General features: G+C 34.6%; 3 protein-coding genes and 1 long non-coding RNA gene across 4 annotated transcripts in view; 3 read left to right on the top strand and 1 right to left on the bottom strand.

The window, feature by feature from the left end:
• LOC144429907 (alpha-(1,6)-fucosyltransferase-like) overlaps positions 1-22,097 on the top strand; it is a 67,229-nt gene that overhangs the window by 5,426 nt on the left and 39,706 nt on the right. The window lies entirely within an intron of this gene.
• Positions 1,972-4,063, top strand: LOC144429978 (alpha-(1,6)-fucosyltransferase-like). The gene is made up of 4 exons (XM_078118234.1): positions 1,972-2,290; positions 2,447-2,611; positions 2,895-3,027; positions 3,271-4,063. The coding sequence occupies exons 1-4, from the start codon at positions 2,214-2,216 to the stop codon at positions 3,583-3,585; spliced, it is 690 nt and encodes a 229-aa protein (XP_077974360.1). The 5' UTR covers positions 1,972-2,213; the 3' UTR covers positions 3,586-4,063.
• The window catches only part of LOC120346915 (protein transport protein Sec24A-like), a 99,575-nt gene continuing 90,528 nt past the window's right edge, over positions 13,051-22,097 (top strand). The window contains exon 1 of the mRNA XM_078118140.1: positions 13,051-13,070. The gene's annotated coding sequence lies outside the window, so the exon portion shown is untranslated. The remainder of the gene's footprint in view (positions 13,071-22,097) is intronic.
• LOC120330319 (uncharacterized) lies at positions 15,353-17,465 on the bottom strand. The gene is made up of 3 exons (XR_005567834.2): positions 17,230-17,465; positions 16,315-16,482; positions 15,353-15,918 (listed from the first exon to the last, which is right to left on the bottom strand). It is a non-coding gene; the product is annotated as an uncharacterized LOC120330319 (long non-coding RNA).

Genomic DNA, 22,097 nt, shown 5'->3' with positions numbered 1-22,097 from the left:
AGTTGTTATCTTCGGCGCTATTACTTTTTGTTTAGTTTTCAATTCTAGTATTTCACCTGTTTACCCTTCCATGCCTCGAGCTGAGACCTAAAACGAAGTCCACGACTAGATTCATAAAAGGATCGAAACCTCGCAATATACCCGTAACAGATCATCCACCATTTAACTTTGAATCCAATCTTTTATCCATAAACTTCTTTAATTGCAGTGGATGGGCTTTGCTGATGCTGATATTACGCGATACAGATTATAGATACCGAAACATACAACGCGTAGCATTCACTAGTATTTTCAAGCAGACACGTCCGCACCCGACGAAGGCATATCGGTAGTCTGGTAGTGTTATTGGACACGTAGTGGACATAACGATCGTTTCAATATTATGTTGTTGTTGTTGTTCTTGTTCTTTGACACGTTTTTAAAAAGTCGCTTTTCTCTTCGAATACTGGACCAATTGCTTTGAAATTTTCAGTGGTTAATGATAAAAATTTTCTCCAGAAGGCTATTACCTTTTTTTTTTCGCTATGACGTCATCAAAATTATGTGACTCTACGTCGGCATATATTTGAGCATAGCTCTCTTGTTACTTGTAAACAGTGGTGGGATTCAACTTTTTTGTCAGCTGGTTCTATCACATATTTTTCAACCGGTTCTGTTACAAAAGTCATGTTTTTTTTCAGTAATGCTAACCGGTTCGCTGATTTCATAAAATTTCGTGAGACGTTCCTATAGAACCGACTGAATCCCACCACTGCTTGTAAACAATAATAAAAACTCATCGAATCTTACCTTATAACTTGAAAAAAGAATTCTTTTCTTGTAGCATACTTTACAGCTTCATGAGTCAGGCTACGGTACCTGTATCAATATTATCCAAGTTATTGATATGAAGACCAATATGGCATCCAGTTCAGGTACCGGTATTCATATATGGAGGCCTACGGTACATCTAAACTAAAATACCACAACGCATCTGAAAACAGTATTTCGATGAATCCAGCAACGAAACACCATTATATTGCGTTGTATCCTCAAGAAACATTGCAAGTCAGGCCTGGACGCGTCAACGTTCAGAGCAAGGAATCGCAGGCGTCACCTCGGAAGTCGTAACAGGTCGAAGGTTATGAATATCTCTACAGATGGGAATATGGGATTCGATGGAACAGCACACATTTGTTTTTCCCATGGGACACGTGGGACAGGAAAACCGTACGATTTTCGAGGAAATGATGACAAAACAATTTGTTATGGATTTCGTGTCCATATATTTGAGCATTCTGCATTAACAATATACTTCGTGAAGAGACTGATGGACACAACTATATATAATAGTTATGAATATAAAGTTAACGAAGTCCGTAAATTTTGTTGTTTTGCATGTCTCTTCGCAAGTGTCGCATGTCTCTTCCTAAAATTAACAATTTTTATTGAATTTTATTTCAATGAGAATCCCATGGGATGGGACAGGAAAATGTGTCCCATGGACAAGCCTGAATTTTAGCCTGTGGCCTACAAGGCATGATACAAAGAGAGTGGGCTTGTTATCCACAATTCAGGTATATTTTGCTCATTTTTAGAAAATTTTCAAATAACAATTTTGTCAGTTATCAAGGAAATTGCTTGCAGATCTTGTCGATGTTAATATTGTTAAAATTGATTCATCGAACTTCGAGATATTGTGCACGGAAGGGAGTCAGTTTTCGGGCCACTATAGTGGTCCTCGGCAGCAAAAGCGTTAATTTTGATCGGCGTAAAATTACCTAACTGCGACGTCACAATAACGTCAAAACAAGCAAAATTGCTTGCTTTAGTGAGTTTGCTATCGCTGTTAACTGTTAACTGTTACCCCACGCCGACTAGAAGTACACGTGGTATTGAAATTACACTTGACCCTACAATAGACGTTAATTGAAATTGATCCAGCTTCGTTCAGGACATGGTTTTGGGGTAATGTGGGGAGAATATTTCGTTCTGGCCTTAGTGTCCATATATTTGAGCATTGCTCTCTTGTCTGTGAACTTTATACCTTGAATTTTTCTTTTTAAAGTTTTAATTTGTATCCAGGTCAGAGTAACTCACAAACAGTGAATGGTGATGCCGTTTACCCAACTGGATACGACTTTATATCAATTCCAGAAGAAATAGCTGAAGATATTATTCAGAATCATGCGGATCCATTTGCCTGGTGGATTGCACAATTCATTGGATATGCGATGAGAATGAGGCCTGAATTTGTGAATCAACTTAACGGAACCGCCCAGAAAATAAAATTCACTAATCCTATAGCCGGGTAGGGGGATCAATAACTAACTACATGAAAAGCCCTAATTTTCCAATCTTAAACACTAAAATAGAATATACAACTATTATTTTTTTAATTTTACCGATATTGATAACAAAATTAATATGGCATACTGTTTGTTTATTTCAATTAAATTCTTTCCAGAATGCATATTCGTCGTGGGTACAAACTGATTAGAGAAGCAAAAGAGCACGAAATTGAAGAATATATGTTTTTTATTGAAAATTGGTTCGACGAACAAAATATAAAACAAAGAACTATATATGTGACAACCGATGACGACAAAGTTTATCAGGAATTAACAACGAAGTAAGAAATGTCTTCCGTGTAGAATTATCGTATGTATATCACTTTCATAAAATTAATATGAAAAAATTCTAGCAGAGGACGAATTCACTGTGTAGGGTAGGGTAGTTAAGTTTTTGACAAATTGATGTATGTCAAACATCGACTCTGTTTGTGCAAATGATAACAAAAAATAAACTCATAATTTCAATCTATTCTACCGGACGTTTTCCAGTCGCCCAATCTTAAAATCGTCTCCGTTCGAACCAAATCATGACATATCATTAGTTTACGTTCTGTTATCAAGATATCCCTCGTACAATTTCCTCACAACTCCAACCGAAACTATGCAAAGAGGACTCAATGCTCTTCAGGGAATAGTCACCGATGTATATCTACTTTCTTTATGTGATTTTGTGGCATGTACGGGGTCTTCCAATGTAAGTAGCTGAAAAATATTTTCTCTAAGCAAAGAAGAAATATACAGATTTTTTTATGAAAACAAATGCATCTGTGGACACAATGATTTAAATTCGCATTACGTGCCATCTACTGCCTGCTTATTCTATTATAAACATTTCCTTATCTACCATCATTAAAAATCCAGAGACTAACACCTAATACCCGATTGGACATCATGGTATATTTCAATGAAATAAATCTCATTTCTGTTAATTTTGCAGATTTGCTGTCTCGTTTACGAACTATTAACATTTAATCATCACGACGCATCTACCAGATGGCAATCAGTGGACGATATGCATTACTTTCATGGAGCAGTATTTCCTTACGTTACGATATCTGACCATTCAGCGAGAAAAGAAACTCGAGAGATTGATGTTCGGGAAGGTGAAATATTGAAAGTGGCCAAAATTAGTGGTTGGCCGATAGATGGGTTCATAAACTGCGAGAATACCAACAATCAAGAGAAAGGAAAAGTTCCATTGTATAAAATGCGATCGAAGCCATCAGTTGATAGTTTCCCGATCCTGCATTGACCTTCATGCAATACTTCCGCAAAATTGTCAACGCAAAGTTAGCACAGCTTCCAAGACTGAAATTCAAGTTAACGGAATGAATATTCAGTGAATATCAATAATACATCTCTGAGGTATATATTCCAATCATGAATCACGTACCTTTTTCTTTGCATCTGAAAAGCAAATTATTTATTTTAAGCGTTTCAATTTTATATTGGCACAAAAATACCCTCTTATGCATAAAAATGTTTGGATAAACCTTTATTGAAAATGTTTTCTTGCAATAGGTTGCAACGATCCATAGACTCTCATACAAGTAGAATTTTCACAAATGAGACTAGAAGCACTTAATTGTTTTTAGTTTGGACATTCCTTTTTTACGTAAGAGCTTAACCGGTACATAACTATAAAATAACATTAAATATCAAAATACTTTCAATTACGAAAACGGGTATATAAGAAATTTGCTAGAGTTGCTACAAATGGGCTGGATCTGGAGCAAAATCTATTTAATCTTAAATTTCATGCAGCTTATGACTACAAATTAAGTCTTTTAACTGAATTAGAAGGAAGTTTGTAAATTTATATCAAGTTTTAATAAAATTTAAATTTTTTTCAATATCTTATAATCCTGGTAAATAAAAATTCCGTTTGTGATGGAGATATTAATAACATTGTAACAAATCGACATGGACTGTAGTTGGAAATTTAGAAAACAAATCTTTATTTTGATACCTTTTAATCGCTAAAAAGTTATTTGAAATGGGTTTCTATTAATTTTTTGTACAAGATCTTCTACTTAGAATACAAGGATACATCAAACACATCTCCGGAACAAGGAAAACAGCAAATAATAGCACCAGAATATTTGTCAGAAGTCTCTTTTTCGTCACAAGTTGCATTATGCTGAGAGTCATTCAAGAAATACATGTGTGTTATACTATGAACATACTGTATTTATTTATGCTGCCCACTGGATCCAGTGCTTCGAAAACCGCAGACCGGCATTATCAAGTTTATTTCTCAAATTTATCTACTTTACCAGCGAAAACGACATTCGGTGCCTGGTCATATTTTAAAACGTATCATTCTTCTGAACAAACTCGTATTGCTGCACAGAAATTTATTGGCACAGTCACAGCTATAGCTACCTTGGCTCGTTCGTTGATGTTTTAACAGAACTGATTCGTCAAAACGGTTTTAGCGCCAATTCATTCATTGTTATATATATCTGAAAAAACAGACCATGCATTAAATTAAATCGATGTGGGTTATTTAGCCAGGGTCCAGAATTGTTCAATCTTGGTGCCCATGCAAGTATGAAATCGATAAAGAGTAAAACAATACAACACAACTAGTTTTAGAATTATTCGTTGATGATAGTTTTCAGTTTGATTTGGCTCGTTAGACTGTACACGACTCAAGATTCTATATACAGTAATGGTTCAGCTTGCCGATAATGAACTGCATAAAACGAAAATTCGCGTATTTTAAAATTCAGTAACAATCAGGAGGGTAAATCATTGAACTACAACAATTAACATACAATTATGAAAACACGAAACATGTCAAACATGAATAGAGCATTTATGGGAACAATTGTGGATATAAAATTGTTTGATAGTTGAAATTTATGGCTATATCAGGCGGCATATAATTAGCATATAAGCATATATTGGAAAATCAGTGATCGTCAGTATTGCTCGGATATCAGTATTCACTACGTACGACTTTGCTTTTCGTAAATTCTCGCTAAAACAGAAAAAAAAATTTATATTTATTGTGATAACAGAACTTGCAGGCTTGTTGGACCTTTTTCTTTCTCTTATATTGCGATATGATTAGCAATAAAATTAATCTAGTTCTGTTCATTATTTAGATATGCCGTTTCGTTTACGTATTATTGTAAGGATGTAGTATTTCCATACGTTGCAGTATCTGACCATTCAGAGAGGAAATTAAGGAGTGAGATTGATGTTCGGATATAGCGACAATACCAACAATTGAAAGAAAAGAGAGTTCAATTGTATAAACTACGATCGAAGCCATCTGTAGATAGTCTTCCAATTTTCCATAGCCCTTCGTAAATCTCCTTCGCAACATTCCCAACGCAAAGTTGAAACCGAAATTCACAATATTGGAAAATGTGATCGATGGTGAAAAGACGACTGTTGTTTCTCCCAATTATCACACATTTATTATTATATCTTTGCTTTAGAATTTAGATATTCCGGTCTTGAATCAAATACATTTATGTTTCAATTGGATGGGTAGAATACCTTAATTTATTGGCAGTATTACATTTGATATTGACAAAAAAAATATTATACATATAAATGTTTATAGTATCTTACTTAAAAGTGGTGTTTCATATAATAAGATGCAACGATCCATACTCTCAATACAGGACGATTCTTACAAATGATACATATAACAGTGAATAGTATGAGCTTGAATATGTTATTTTGCAATGAAGCGTGGCAAAGTATATAGAACCTAAAATAGGGTATTTCATACAATAGAATGCAACGATCCATACTCTCAATACAGGACGATTCTTACAAATGATACATATAACATTGAATAGAATGATCTAGGATATGTTTATTTTGCAATGAAGCGTGGCAAAGTATATAGAACCTAAAAAACGAAATATTTTCAAATTCGTAAAAATAATAGGTCCAGTAAGTAATGAGAAAAGCGATTTGTTCATAACAACAAGAAAAAGAATTCCAACAACAACATAATAACCAAACGATCTGTATGTTCATTTCGTGTCCAATAACTTCGTTATTTTTAACCATAGTGAGTCCCAGCGCAGCATAGATTTGCTGTTCTCTGAATAGAACTTATTCTTCATTGTGCAAATGACTATCGACACGCATAAACTGGGTACATAACAAGGGCTTTTGTCATTGAAATAGGATTAATAATTCGAGGCCCGGCTTTCAATTGAGAAGTGCTGTTTGTTAAAGGCCTGTAAAATGACAATAAAATTTAATTTCAAAATTGCCTCTCTCTGATATCAGTGTCTTATCGGTTTCAACTCAACTGATTGCTATCTTAATGTATTATAATATATAGGTTTAATGTATTTGGAGTGTTTTACTTAGGCTCTATAAACATGGATATCACGTGGGTTGTTTATGTACCTGGATTTAGTGTTTAGGCATATATATCTTCTCAAATTTCACAAAATCAAGTGCTTCAACACGACTTTGATGAAGGTAATATTGCAAAACAAAAAAAAACAAGTATTGCTAATATATTTTCCTCATCTTTATTTGAATTTCTAAGAGGCGTGTACTGGTATCGTACATTTGAATATTTTACAAGTAACCTCAGTTGTCAGTTTGTCGTTGAAATAGAATATATTTATAAGTTAATGTATATATATATAATTTCTACGTCAGAAATATTTCAAAAGTACAGAAGTAACTGTTATTTAAAAATGTTTGTTAATTTTACACATGGTTAGTATATGATTATCCTAGGCTAGGGCCTATGCTTTTTTTCCTGTGGCAGCTGTAGTGTAGTCGAAGGGATCGCTAAATGACACGTGACGTCATCTCAGCCAAAACTGAGAGCCGCTGGAGTAGAACTACTGTGACTTTACTCAGTATAGATAGAAATAGCAATAACTTTGAGATATGAACTTGCCTCAATGAGCACATTTTTGAGCACATGATTTCATTAAAACTTATTCTATTTTCAGTCCACGGAATTCTACATTCTTTCAAACCTTCTTTCTGATCTGAAATATTACTGGTTGCATATATCATCGGTAATTAAAAGATTAGGTCTTCCAAGCGACATCCAAGAATTTGTGAACAATGGATATATGTGAGTTATTTATTATTGTGTAATTGCTCAAGTCATAGCACCTAAATGGCATTCAAGAAGTGAACAAAATTTAATTTGTTAAATCAACACGAAGGAAACAGAAAACTAGACTCCTGATTTAAATTAGTTTATCTGTTATCATTCAGCTTGCCCTGCTGAGATTGAATAAAAATATTTATCCATAATTGAGTGAATAAGTGCTTGGCCGTGTTGATAAAATGAAAATGACTACTATTACTAAATGACTATTATTAAAGGTAGATTAAAAATTTGAAAACGATTTTTATAAAAAACAATAATTTTTCAAGAAAATCAAAGAAAGAACTTAAAAATGTAATTGAAGAATCTGAAACGATTGCCCGTAAAACTATGGATAACTTACAGATGTACGGCCAAGAAAGAATAGCCAAACTGCAGGTAATTAAATAATTAACAATAAAATTGAAATATCGATAGTTATTTTCATAAATACTTCAGACAAGATAAACTAAATTTCTGCCATCATCGCATATAAGTGCCGATATTCTAACAGATCACAAAGTGAGTACAAATTGACCCAACAGTCTCCACGAAAAAGATATATATAGTTTGAAAACATATTTTTCTAAACGAGAATTTAACAAAACGATTCATACGTTAACTTTGTTGCAAAAATACGTGATGTTGTTCCTGTCATGGATAAATGCAAATCTGGATCAGCATTCCTTCTAGTTAACATATTTCTTACCTAAATCGGTTTAGTGTCGCAAACAAAAAGACAGTGTAAGTTGGCAGAGATTATACTAGACTTGGCTCAATTCTGTCAGAATTCCTCAATTAACAACTTAATTCATTCAGTTCATTTTAATTCAGTAATTTCATAGTTGGATGAAAATTGAAAAACTCAACTTGAAAGTTTAACAGATATATGATTTATTGGAAGTCATTCATTCACTTTTCCATCATTAATGAAAATACGTCGTAAATTGCATATACAGGGTAAAATAGAATAAAACAAAAACCAATACTGGTTATTGAGCAGCGAGCGACACTTCGAATACTCGCCAAACAACGCCAGAAACTTGAATAGTATAAGATTCACTCTAATGGGAGAACTCAAATGTGACATCTAAATAAATCAAGCACAAATCACCGAGTTAAACCTGAAGACATCAAAGACATCAAACTATTTACAAACTTTTCATTTACTCTTCACTCGTCCCTCTTAATTGGATCACACCTCAATAATTTTCATTCATCCTCTTGTAGCTCTGAAGCATAAGGTAAACTGGAAGTGACCAATGCTTAAATATATGGTCACCCAAGACCAAAACGAGTTTTTGTCATCCCACAATACCCCCAAGATCATATCCGCAACGAATATGAAACTGTGGAAAAGGTAACTTACAAGTAACTGTATCAGGGTACCGGTATCCGGATTGACCCTGCTTTCCCAAGTCCTGCGACGATTATCATTCATTTATTCAGTCTCAACGTAAATTGATATAACAAATAATCCAAGTCACAACTTTATTATCTAATATTTTAATTTATCGGTATCGTAGTCCATAGGTTCTAAAAGTGCTCCGTACGGAGCCCCAGGGCTCCGCGGGATAAACCTAGGGGCTCCGCGTGCTATTCTATTACTTTTCAAAATACTGACTTTGCTAATTTTGAAATTGTTCAAAGAAGCAATACCAGCTTTAATGAAATTTGACAACAGAAATGACATTATTTATAAGAAAAAGCGCAGCCAGGATTCTTAGAGGGAATGGGGCTCAAAATTGGAATCGCAAATTTTCGCGCAACATTCTTCGCGATTGAAAAAAAAATTTTCAGTGGATAACGAGATTTCTGTTGCGTAAAATATTCAATCCATGACCATTGCGAGCAACATTTAAAATGACGTGTCATAATAATTTAATTGTGCTCATCGTTACTCACGTTTAATTCGAGATTACTATTGGGATTATTAAAATAAAAGATTTCTATTCTAAAATAATATAAAATACGTGATAAACTGCCAACAATAAATAAATTGGAATCGTATTTTTGCGATCTTGGAATTTGTCAAACTTGATTTGTTCTTTTGCACTCGAGATTATTTTTAGGCAAGATATCGGCGTTACAAAAAGCCTTAGGTTGACGTTAAAACTCAAAAAGTAAAATTTACAATCTATGACCGATGGGGGCAAATTTAAAATGACTTGTTCATTGGGTTAATTGTGTTCAATGTAATAAACCATTACTTCTCAAATTACCACGGCAATCCGCGGAAATGAAATGAGAAACAAAGTTAAGTGAACGAAGTTCTTGTGGACTACCGTGTATCCTGAACAAGGCTGTTATCATAAGATATTAGCAACAAAATCATATTGCCCACAAAAGAACATACATACCTACTAGCGGTGCCAGTAGTTTGATAAGATATTTGTGCCCTTCCCGATTAATTCATGATCGTAATCATAGCTGATTGCGTGGCAGTGTGGTTGATTGAGCGAATTTGACAAATTTGAGCCGTTCTTGCAACACTAACTCCGACCGCGCAGGTCTGCCACTCAGATTCTTTGCAAGATATCGCCGTTTAAAAAATCACAAGGTCTGGGCAAAATACGAACGATTGAAATTTATGTTATTGCATGTGGCTCCGTCGGTAGTCTCAGAATGGATAAAAGTTACATCACGCGCATAATTGACTGTGTTTCGATTTCAGTTACTACGATGAATAACCAAAGAAAATCTAACATAACACCAAATTTTGGGATTTGCAATGTCTAAAAAAGCTTTAATCAGCCGTGAGTCTGTTGATACAAAACTTAGTGTTATCCTCCGTTTTAAGTTTTAGTTTTAATCATTCATAATGCCGCTTTTCAATCAAAGAATTTGAGTTGCGGATTTACCTCTTTATTAAATATTTTAGCCTCTCGTCGCCGATCAAGCATTGACTATAATATGGTAACGATGCTTTCACATTGAACTCATAATTCCCCACAGAGCAAAAGAGCAAATTTACAGCCTTTATATATATAATTTATCTGTGAAATTTAGATTTATTTATGGCTTGTATTAACCCCATTAAAAAAGGTTTAGCTTTTAAATTCGTAAATACCTTTAACTTACTCAGGAATATCAATCGGAACGTAAAAATTTTAAAATTTACTTTGGGGCTCCGTGAATGTTAGTCAACCTCTTCACGGGCTCCGCAAGGCCAAAAGTTTGGGATCCCCTGGGCCGTAGTCTACCGTATCCCACCAAAACAGTTCCGACTTTTGCTAAGAACGGGATTTACTGACGTAGGGGTAACAAACCGCAATAAGTAATTTGGAGCTTCCGAAGTATGTGCACCAAGATGGCGCACAACCTGAACGCTAACCTGGGACACGTACCGGTAGTGGACCTATGGATCGTTTAGATATTTTTGGTAATCCTGTTGTAGTTAGTATTTCTCCCTTTTTGTATCGTTATGAAGAAATCGCTATTCATATTGATTACTGGACCAATTGCTTTTCAATGGGTTAAGATTGTATTTTTCGCTATTTATCCCTAAACATTCTATGAATCCTATGAGATTTCTGTGTTCATTTTTACATGGGAATTAAAATACTTAATGATCGGAGTCACAACTGTATTATAAAATATTTTGCAGTACAGTTACCGTAGTCTACCTCCCAATGTGACGATAAATACCATGTACCGATCATTCCTAATATGACAAATATATATGCATGGTAGCAAAAGTTTTCCTGTCATTGGAATTTATTTAACGCATTGCAGACTAATATGCTTATCTGTTGCTTATTTCGAGCTCTAAACTACTAAGCCGATTAAGATACTTTGTTAAAAAATAGTCGCTAGAGCGTTCAATACAAGATTTTGATTATAGTCTGCTCTACAAGTGAGATACATCTTGCTAAACACCAGAACGTGCCCATCTGGCGTCATTGGGAATACTTCAGTTACACCAGTGGTTCTCAAACTTCTTCGTATTGTGACGCCCTCCAAAAATATGATCAAGTTGCGACTCCCCGTGAAAAACGTCCTAATAGCTTTTAATAATATACCTTTTGGCGATGAGTCCTATTTAAACGAAAAAACACAACTCAACGTAAGTCAGTGAAATCGTATTTAATATGATGAGTGTAGTCTAGAGATATACCGATGTATCGGTATCGGCAATATCGGCCAATTTTTCGGTATCGGTAGTGTATCGGTATCGGCGAAATTTAGACCGATATCTCCGATATATTTACCTTTTTCAATATGATCCAGAATGTTTTGAAAAGTAGGTTAAAATACTGATCTCCGCTAGTAGAAACGGGAATCGGATTTTGACCCGTTTCTAGCCATTCATCAGCCAAACTTGCACAATCTATTTGAGTATTTTCGCTGCCATATTTTTATATTATAATGTTTGATATTACACGGTAATTATGAAGAAATATAGCAATCGAATATCAGTGGATGTTCCGATGTGTAAAATATAAAATACGACGTTATATTGGCACAAAATCCTGCGCACGTAACTCAATGTATCAGTTTCATACGGTAAGTAGGCTAAACATTTATTTATTTTACCACCAACAGTAGCCAAATCCTATTAGTTTTCTAATTGAACACCAAGATTACCAGCGCCAGTGGTCAATTCATCTGATTCAATTAACGCATTTGGATCCCAAACATCTACCTTTTAATATATATATATATGTGATATTTCTCTTTTTTGATCCGAAATAACGTGCACTAATAATATTGCTCGAAGACTATTGTTTTAAACCGTCTGCCCTGCACACTTGAGGTAATATTTACTCAGTATCGGAATAATGATATCGGTATATCGGCAATATCGGTCGTTTTCGAATATCGGCGTATCGGTATCGGCATATTAGCTGATATCGGATCGATATCGCTATCGGCGACTAAAGTGGGATCGGTACATATCTAGAGTGTACTTGCGATTGTCATGTTGTAGTGAATTGTGGGAGCCGCATGCTTTTCCCCTTTCAACATTTACTCGAGATAGATATTTTGAACGTGTTATGTCCATGGTCTAAAAACATGCTTCACATGAATACGAAGTCGCCAAAGGAATGAAAGTGCCCAACGCAAGGACTGATAACCTTTATCCAAGAAAATCCAAAAACTCATTACATTTTCAGAATTAGAATTTATTTTTATATCGATACCGTTTACAGAATGGCTAATAAAAGCAGCAGTGTATTGCTTAGGAAAGATTTTGGCAAGTGAAAGCATGTTTTCTAAGAAGCCCAAACATCGCATCCCTAGTTGCAACAAAAATGATTTTTGCTTGAAACTTGAACTATCCAAAGTCAATCTAGCTTTCGTCATACTTGCGTTTTTAGACTTTTCTTGTTCAGTATTATTTTTAAGCTTGTACATTTCTGCAGTGGTTTCATATTTACAACACAAAACAATTCCGCAGAAGAAGAAAAAAGTGTCGCGACGCCCTAGGACTCTAACTTTAAGAAATATTGAATGATTGGGTTTGCCGACAGCTTTGACACGTCTGACACGACATCAGACGATGATTTTGCATTCAGATATGCCATGATTCAGATAGATATGCACTAACTATCGTCTGAATGGAGTATTTGGAGTATTTGGAGTATTTGGTTGTATCATTGGAGTATTTGGTTGTATCATTGGAGTATTTGGTTGTATTAGGATGATATATGAATAACTATAAAACTTAATATCTTTGTAACTTTTGTATGGATGTAATCCACATCTAATTTTTTGAAGAATATCTTGAATTGTGCAGTGGGAAAAGATGGACACTCCAGACAAATCCAGTTCTCCTCCAGCACCACCTAAGCGCAAAAGTCCAACCGATCGACACATGCGTTCGACTGCGTCAATGACCTCCACAATTAAAGTTGACGACATTACCAATCTGGTGTCTGTACTAGAAAGTACAGTTTTAAAGACACTGCGTCTCGAGATCCCTACCATCATCCAGCAACATCTTGAAAGGTCTTTCGATGCAAACCAGGCCTTCACCAATAATCCAAATTTGGAGAATTCAATAACATCAATGAAAGAGTCAATAAACGAGATAAGATCTGAAGTAACATCCTTTACTGAAATCAAAAACGAAATCCATGAAATCAAAATAAGCCAGGATTTCGTGTCGAAGAAATTCGACGAGTTGAGATCAAGCCAAATCGAACTCAACTGCAACCAAAACAAAAAAAAGAGTTATGTAACTTGAAAAGCTTGTGGAAGAGCTAGAGGAAGAAGTAGATATACTAACTGAGAGACAACAGGACCAAGAACGTCGTTCCAGGCTGGCCAATCTGGAATTTCACAATATTCCTTATTCGAACGGGGAAAACTGTGAAAATCTAATCTCCAAGATATGTGAGAAAATTAATGTTCCTCTGAAATCCTTTGACATCTCCAATTGCCATAGAATGTCAAAAAACAATAAGAAAAAGCCATCACCAATAATTGCAAATTTTATAAACAGAAAAACAAGAAACCAAATATTGAAGAATCGACGTAGACTGAAGTCCTTAGACATTGCTACAGTTTTCCCGAGCTTTTCTAGATCCACCAAAATCTTTGTCGTAGAAAATCTAACCGACACGAACAAAGATTTATTTTTCAAAGCTAGAGATCTGAAGCAAGCATGTGGCTATAAGTTTCTGTCGACTAACAATGGCAAAGTGCTCATTAAAAAGAATTCAGACACTCCTACCATCCCAATCATTACGGAGGAGGATCTACTTTTCATAAAGTAGGTTTCTGTATTTTATATATATTTATATGTACATACATTTTTCTTCTATATAATTCTATTCATAATTATTCCTTGCAATTCCAATACTTATTTCCCATATAAGTAAATGTCGAATAATTATGATAATTTCTCAGACCATTGTGATAATGGTGCCAACAGTCTTATACCCCCAAATCAAATTAGTGGTTGCCACTGCAGCAACCTAGAAGTGGCAGATATAAAAAATATTAGAACTGATTCGGATTTATTCGATCTATCATACATTTAAATATTCGCTCAATTCAGAAGAATATTGGGCAGCTATCTGCACTTTTGTCTAATTTCAACCCTTCACCCCATATTATAGCTATAAGTGAGACAAAATTAAACAATAATTCTGACTATATAAGCATTGATGGCTATAGATTTATACACGCACCTTCTGCTTCGAAAGCAGGTGGTGTCGGTGCTTTTATTAGAAATGAAATTTACTGAGACAACTGAATATCATCTAAATTACTCCAATTGTGAAGAATTATGGCTTGAAATAAACCTTCAAAGCATTAACATTAATTTGAGCATTGGTATTATATATAAACATCCAAAAAACGATATTTCTACTTTTACCAGCATATTTGAGAACTGCCTTACAAAATTAACAAAAAATTCTTTTATGATCGTGGGAGATTTTAACATCAATCTACTTGCAGCAAAATATAGTACCCAAATTGCCAATTATACCAATATGTTTGTTGCTCATAACACCTTTTCTATTATTACAAGACCTACCAGGGTCACACAAAATTCGGCTACACTAATTGATCATTTATATACACACTTGACTCTACATATAAAACTGGATTCTCATGTTATATTATCAGATATTACTGATCATTTCCCAATAATGTGTAGTCTTAATGGCATCAAACCATCAATCAGAAATGATGTTATTTTTAGAAGGGATATGTCTACATTTTCGATTGGCGCGTTTCGGTCAGACATGCAAGATATAATAAATAATCACTTTGCTGCATTTAACTTGAATGCCCATAATTTTAATAGTCATTTTGAAGAATTTACAAATTCTATTGTTCATCTAATTGACCGCCATGCTCCGTTTAAACAATTGTCACGCCGCGAAAAAAAGATTAAACTTAAACCATGGGTATCGAAAGGAGTACTCAATAGTATTCTTTCAAGACATAAAATGTATAAATCCCACTTCCTAAAGGGCAATAGTTCCCAGTGCTCATATTTCAAAAAGTATCGCAATTTACTCACACATACCATTGATATGGCGAAACAAATGTATTACCAGAATATGATTGCTGAAAACAAGGGAAACCCCAAGTCTACATGGCGAATTGTGAATCAAATTGCATCCTCTAAAAACAAGTTAAGGCATAATATTGACGAAATCCATCTGGAAAATGGCAGTATTATTAATGATAGTCATTCGATTGCACAAGAATTCAATCAGTACTTTTCCACTGTCGGTTCTAATCTTTCTAAACAATTCCCCAATGACATGGAGGGGTTTAGAAAGTATCTTGACAAGCGGATAAGCAATTCCATATTTCTGAATCCCACAACAGTGAATGAATTAACAGCTGAAATCATAAGTCTTAAGGATGGTAAGGCAGTTGGGGCTGACAACATCCAGAGCCGCTTTCTCAAGTATGTTGCTGATATCATAGCTCCATGTCTGACAAAGTTTTTCAATAGTTCACTTCAGTTGGGAATATTTCCATCTTCATTGAAAATCGCGAGAGTAGTTCCAATCTTCAAGTCTGGCAATACAAAACAAGTGTCAAATTATAGGCCTATTTCGATTCTTTCTGCCTTAGACAAGGTATTCGAACGCTTGATACATAAACGACTAATGAACTTTCTCAGAAAGCACGAGATACTGAATAAATCACAATTTGGTTTTCAAAGCGAACATTCTACTTCACATGCGATTCTTGACACAATATCTCACATCTATGATAAACTAGAAAACAAAGAATATGTCAGTGCAACCTTCTTAGATCTTAAAAAAGCCTTCGATACTGTTAATCACCAAATTTTAATACATAAACTGTGGCACTATGGTATTAGAGGTGTGGCTAACAAACTTTTTGCCGATTACTTGACCAACAGATCACAATATGTACAAATGGGTTTTTATTGTTCACCCACCTTACCTGTGACCCACGGAGTCCCACAGGGATCGTGCTTGGGACCGACTTTATTTTTAATATTCATCAACGATCTTGCTCGAAGCACCACATTATTTTCGAAATTGTTCGCGGACGATACAAATCTGCTTGATAGTGATAAATCCCCTGAAGTACTCCAATCAAGAGCGAACGCTGAAATTGAAAAAGTTGCAAATTGAATAAAACTCAACAAACTAACTCTAAATGTAGATAAATAAAACCATGCTGATATCACCAATTAAAAACAAACCCCCACATGATTTAAAAATTGAGATAGGGGGCTCTGTTCTTGAAACTGTCAATTCCTATAAATATCTAGGCATCTTCATTGACAATAAAATGCAATGGGATATTCAAATATCTAACATTGCAATTAAATTATCCAAATCAGTAGGAATGATGTATAGACTTAGACGATATACATCAGCGTCAACATTACGCATGGTCTACCATTCATTGGTTCAGTCACATTTGCAATACGGTATTGTAGCATGGGGATCAGCTAACAGAACCTCATTGCATCGAGTAGAAATTATGCAAAATAGGGCTATCCGTGCTATTACTAACGCTGGATATAGGTCGAAACTAGAACCCCACTATTATAACATGAAAATATTCAAAATGGCAGATATATATAAAATTGAGATACCGAAAATCATGCACCAGCATCACAATAATAAATTGCCTGTTGCATTCACTAAATATTTTGTTAAGCAAAGCAGTATCCACTCGTATGCAACTCGATCTTCTGCCAATAGCTCATATTATGTTTCTCGTTACTCTTCAAGTCATACACAAAACAGTATCAAATGCATCGGTGTGAAACTATGGAACACACTGCCTAATTCAATTCGTTCCAAAAATTATAACTTATTTAAACAAATGTTGAAAAATCTTCACCTTGATGCTTATATATGTCAGTAATTTCCCAGTTGTTATACCATTTAGGCTTGTTGTCAGGTTTACCCCTTTCTTCGAAGTCATAAAATATATATGTCAGTATGTTGTCTTCATGTGCTCTATGTAATAATTCAACAAAGCTGCAATGCTACTAGCATTGCCAATCCTGCAGTATCAATTCTCATATCTATTGATGTATAATCTTAAATTTTATGAACCTCTGAAAGCACTAAATCAATATTAATGATAACACTTTACACTTACAGACTTGGGCATGTGGCTCTGCCATTACATGAATGCATAAGTCTGTACAGCTGTAAGTACGTTAATCTAAAGGCATATTATTGAATATTTTTAATATTATTATCTTATCATACATGCCTTTTCATCTCACATTATTTAGTGTTGCTTACCTCCTTTGTCGATATATTCATTTCACTTGTCAAATTTAAATATTATTAATGTCTCTTTAACTCATATAACGAATTCTCCCTTTTTCTGGTTGCTAACTAGTAACTACGCTATACGGCGTCATGTTAGTCATGAAATTTCTTTGTTGATTTTACGCTCACCCGAGCATGACATTATAAAGCAAAACTGACTTATCCAGTCACTCTTTCCCGATTGACTTGCATCATATTTACTTTTTATTTCCTGAATTAAATTCGCTCAGCAAGTCATGATGATATCATCCAATTCATATCTTTTTTTTTTTACATTTATTTAACGTCATCTGTTCATCAATAAATCAACACGGTGTCGTTGACACGATGACTTTCGCAGTCTTTCGCGGCTCCGCGTCAATTGCGATATATTGTATGCATGTAAACTTCAGTCTTCAATTGATTTTTGTAATATCATTATAATTGTTTAATTGCGTACAATATTTCATGCACGACGAAATAAAACTTCTGACTTCTGAATTCCAGTCTGCTTTGTGTTTGGGGATAGTTTATTTACTGGATTAGCCACTAGGTTCATAGCTTTGGAGGATGGGAGAAGCCAAAAAGCGGGTACGTGAATAACACAGCAATATGGCCGTGACGATGATAAGAGTGTAGCCTATATTACTTTTGGTGTGATGCGGTTTAATAAAAAATTGATATTACATACGTTGAATCCAGCGGTTATCTACCGACGGTCCGTGCTCTCATAGGGGACCACATACCAGTTTGAGTGGAGCCACAATACAAGGCGCTGAATTGATTCTAATGCATTTTGTTTGCATACTTTTGGTTAGAAAAAATTTCTCGTTTTTCATAATTTCACCACCCGGTATGGTTTTTCTACAGAGTGTGTTCAGATTCGTTTGCATGAATTGGCTGATCATAAAGGGATGTGCAATCTACCAATAAAAATAACACTATAAATATCTCTGTGCTCCGCGAATTCCAGCTTTTGTAGTTGGTTGGCAGACCATCATATCTGCCGGTAACAGTAGACAGGCTGCGAGATGACTATCGTAAACGTATTGACAACGCAAAAAATTATATTTAAATTTCTAATATTCCAAAAAAAAAAACAGAAATCAGACGACAACAACGTTGGATTTATCTTTACCAAAGTAAGCCTAGAATGTTCGCAATGTACGCCTTTCTCGTAATTTTAAAATGGTGAACAGTGGAACCACGAGTTCTAAAAGCCTCCGAAGGGGGGCTACGACTTACGAGCCATAAAAATTTGAAAACTACTGATCTATACCCGATTAGATTTGTTCATAAAATATCGCTTATTCCAAGTTTTCTCCTATACAAAATGTGACAATGAATCTTCAATTGGATAACTTTTCCAATCACTTGATATGGCGAATAATAATGTTAGTATATTGGCTCTTGGAAAAGTTCATTTTGTGACGCACTTGATTATCCAATAATATCACTGTAAAGCGTAAGCAGTATGTTATATTCAAGCGTAGTGATCAGAAATGATCAAAGCAAATATCCGTAATGTTTAGTATATCTTGTCAATTTCCTCGACAACTTTGTTTGTTCATTTTACCTCTCAATGACAGCCTGACAACCGGACCACGTCATTGTTTCCCGATGGTTTAACCTTAAGCCATATAGTTTGAATAGTAATTTGTACATGCACTTTTGACTGATAGTTAAAACAAGGAAGTGGACATAATTGGGAAAACCAATGCATAGTTGAATGATAAAATACATTAAACCTACAATATAATAGTGGTATGGTATGAGTGTAAGTAGATCTTTCCTTTCTGAGGTCATAACTGTTTATGTTGAATGTTTTAATAAGACCATATAAACGTAATTTTTCTTGGCATGCTGATGTGAAAAACAGTCTATCTTGTATATAAAACAGAACGTGAGCTTTTCCGATCGCACCAGAAGTTTTACTTGCCGAGGAGAATATGGATGCCGAAAACTAGGGACGATATTTGATTATTAAGTCATAAATAATATATTCGTATATATAAGATTAGAAAGAACGTGATTTGTTATTTTAATTAATCATTTGAGTTGCAGGTTATATCTCTGACTGATTTAAGAATGAATGTACCATTTAAACAAGCCACACAGTGGCCATTCTAATTTTGTAATGATGCTAACTAACACGGGGTTGCAACACGTGCAGTATTTTCGGACATGATCTGGAAATGGCCTTCATTAAAAATATTGCAAAAAAATAAATTATAAACGTGAGGAACTGAAAAACTTGTCGTCTAGTCCCCGCAAAAGCGCCCGCATATCCAGCGGTCTCAATGCAGTGCCAAGTTATTATAGTTTTATCTTTCCAACATCACACTCTGACTAAAAGTGGCTCGCGGCGGTTGCGAGGAGTATTGCCAGTTCATCTCTTTTCAATTCGTGTCCAAATACAAAATTTGTATACTCATATATCGCATTAAAAAGTGGCATTTCATACAATAAGATGCAACAATCCATACTCTCAATACAAGACGATTCTTACAAATGATACATCTTGGATATGTTTATGTTGCAATGAAGCGTGGCAAATATATCAAACATGAAATAACAAAACATGGTATGTGAGATATATATAGTAATTTATATATGAATATATGAAATTTCCCTACAAATTATGGATTTACATATTTTCTAAACATCCCAAATGTTTTTCTTATTTTTTTCTAGGCCCATGTCATTGCTCTTTGTTCATAGCAGCACAAAAAGAAAATCCTATAACAATAACAACATAATAACAAAACGATCTGTCTACTCCGTGTCCAATAAGTTTGTTATTTTTAATCGCAGCGCAGTATGGATTTGCTGATCTCTGTATTGAATTTAATCTTCATTGTGTAAAGTTAAATGAATATCGGCACGTATAATCTGAGTGAATAACAAGACCGTTTATTATTGAAATATGATTAATAATTTGAGGTACGGCTCTGAATTGTTAGCTTCAGTTTGTTTAAGGAGTGTTGAGTATAAATTTTGTTTTCACATGATTATGTTGTTTAAACACGCAACCTCATATGTCAGTTTGTCGTTGAATAGAATATATTCATTAGAAAGGTACAGATATCTTATATGTCAGAAAATACACTCGAAAGTACAGGCCAGAAGTACATGTTAGTTGAAATGTTTTTTTGATCTCTTTTTTTTACTGGGGGGATCGCTCCATACTACTCGACGCCATCTCAGCAAAAACGGAGAGCTGTTGAAATAGAACTACTGTGTCCTTTCCCAGTATAGCTAGAAATAGCAATAACTTTGATATATGAACTTGCCTCAATGAGCACATTGTGCTCAGTACTGTGTATTTTCTCAGTATAGCACATTGTGTTTGTTAGGCAAATCCATACATCAATGTTATTGCCATTTCTAGCTATACTTGCCGTCCGTTTAATTTTTAATTGTTTTTTGCGTCTTGTGTTCTGAATTTAGGAAAAAACTTTTTATATATACGATAACTTTTATAGATTCATCTTATTCAATTTATTTTTCATGATTATAGTATTTATACTCATACTAGAGCTGATGTTAGTATTCAATGTTGAAATGATAGATTATCGTATGTTTATGCATTGGCTAGTGTTACCAAGATGAAACCAAATAAAATAATGCTACGTTGAATGAGATTGTTCCGAAAATATGCATTTGATCTCAACCCCGTTTTGTGATACTTAGATACTTATAAGACAACGTCCAGAATTTAAATATTTTGAAACGTCCTGGCAGGGTAACGTGTCCGGTCTTCATTTCTTGTTCATATTCCTCAATCACGCTTGATAGTAATAACGTAAATCAGGGGTCACCAAACTTTTTTGACCGAGGGCCAGGTATGACTCAAACTGTGTTGAAAACGGACCGGACAAATATTTGTGTCAATGCAATACAATAAATTCACGAAGGTTGGGAAATCCATTCAATTTATTTAACAGTAGAAATTCGACATTTTTGAAATCTTGAATATTAAATTTTTTATCTCAAATATAGATCAAGAACATCACAGCAAAACAAATATACAAGATCGCTAGAAAACTATCCTGAAACGTATCCGAGAATAAGGATGCCAAGTATGAGTACTTAAAAGTATTCGATTCTTATCCGATTCCTAAATTTTCGATTCCGATTCTCGATTTCGAATCTCGATTCCTCGACATAGCTTAGAAAACCTACCCATTTAAACAATACTAACAAATCAAACAAGAATATCGGTCAGAGACCGAAGACTTATCGATCGGAAGTTAGGGATCCCAAAACAGCACTCTTACTCCATAGTGACACCTTGTGTCCCATCACTAATTAATTAATAACTCGCTAAATATACGACATAATTCATCCAAAATTGATGGGCTTCTGGTACGACATATGATGAATGCACATGCAAAATCTGAAGCAGATTCAATCTTGCTTTCGTGAGATATCGCGTGCATCTAA

This window comes from Styela clava, chromosome 11 (assembly GCF_964204865.1).
Source record: "Styela clava chromosome 11, kaStyClav1.hap1.2, whole genome shotgun sequence".
NCBI classification, from domain to species: domain Eukaryota; kingdom Metazoa; phylum Chordata; class Ascidiacea; order Stolidobranchia; family Styelidae; genus Styela; species Styela clava.
This window is presented reverse-complemented; position numbering and strand designations above follow the sequence as displayed.

Coding starts and splice junctions, on each gene's coding strand:
- LOC144429978 (XM_078118234.1), top strand. CDS start 2,214: ATGAGAATGAGGCCTGAATTTGTGAATCAACTTAACGGAACCGCCCAG. Junction 2,291..2,446: donor TTCACTAATCCTATAGCCGG/GTAGGGGGATCA, acceptor AATTCTTTCCAG/AATGCATATTCGTCGTGGGT. Junction 3,028..3,270: donor CATGTACGGGGTCTTCCAAT/GTAAGTAGCTGA, acceptor TTAATTTTGCAG/ATTTGCTGTCTCGTTTACGA.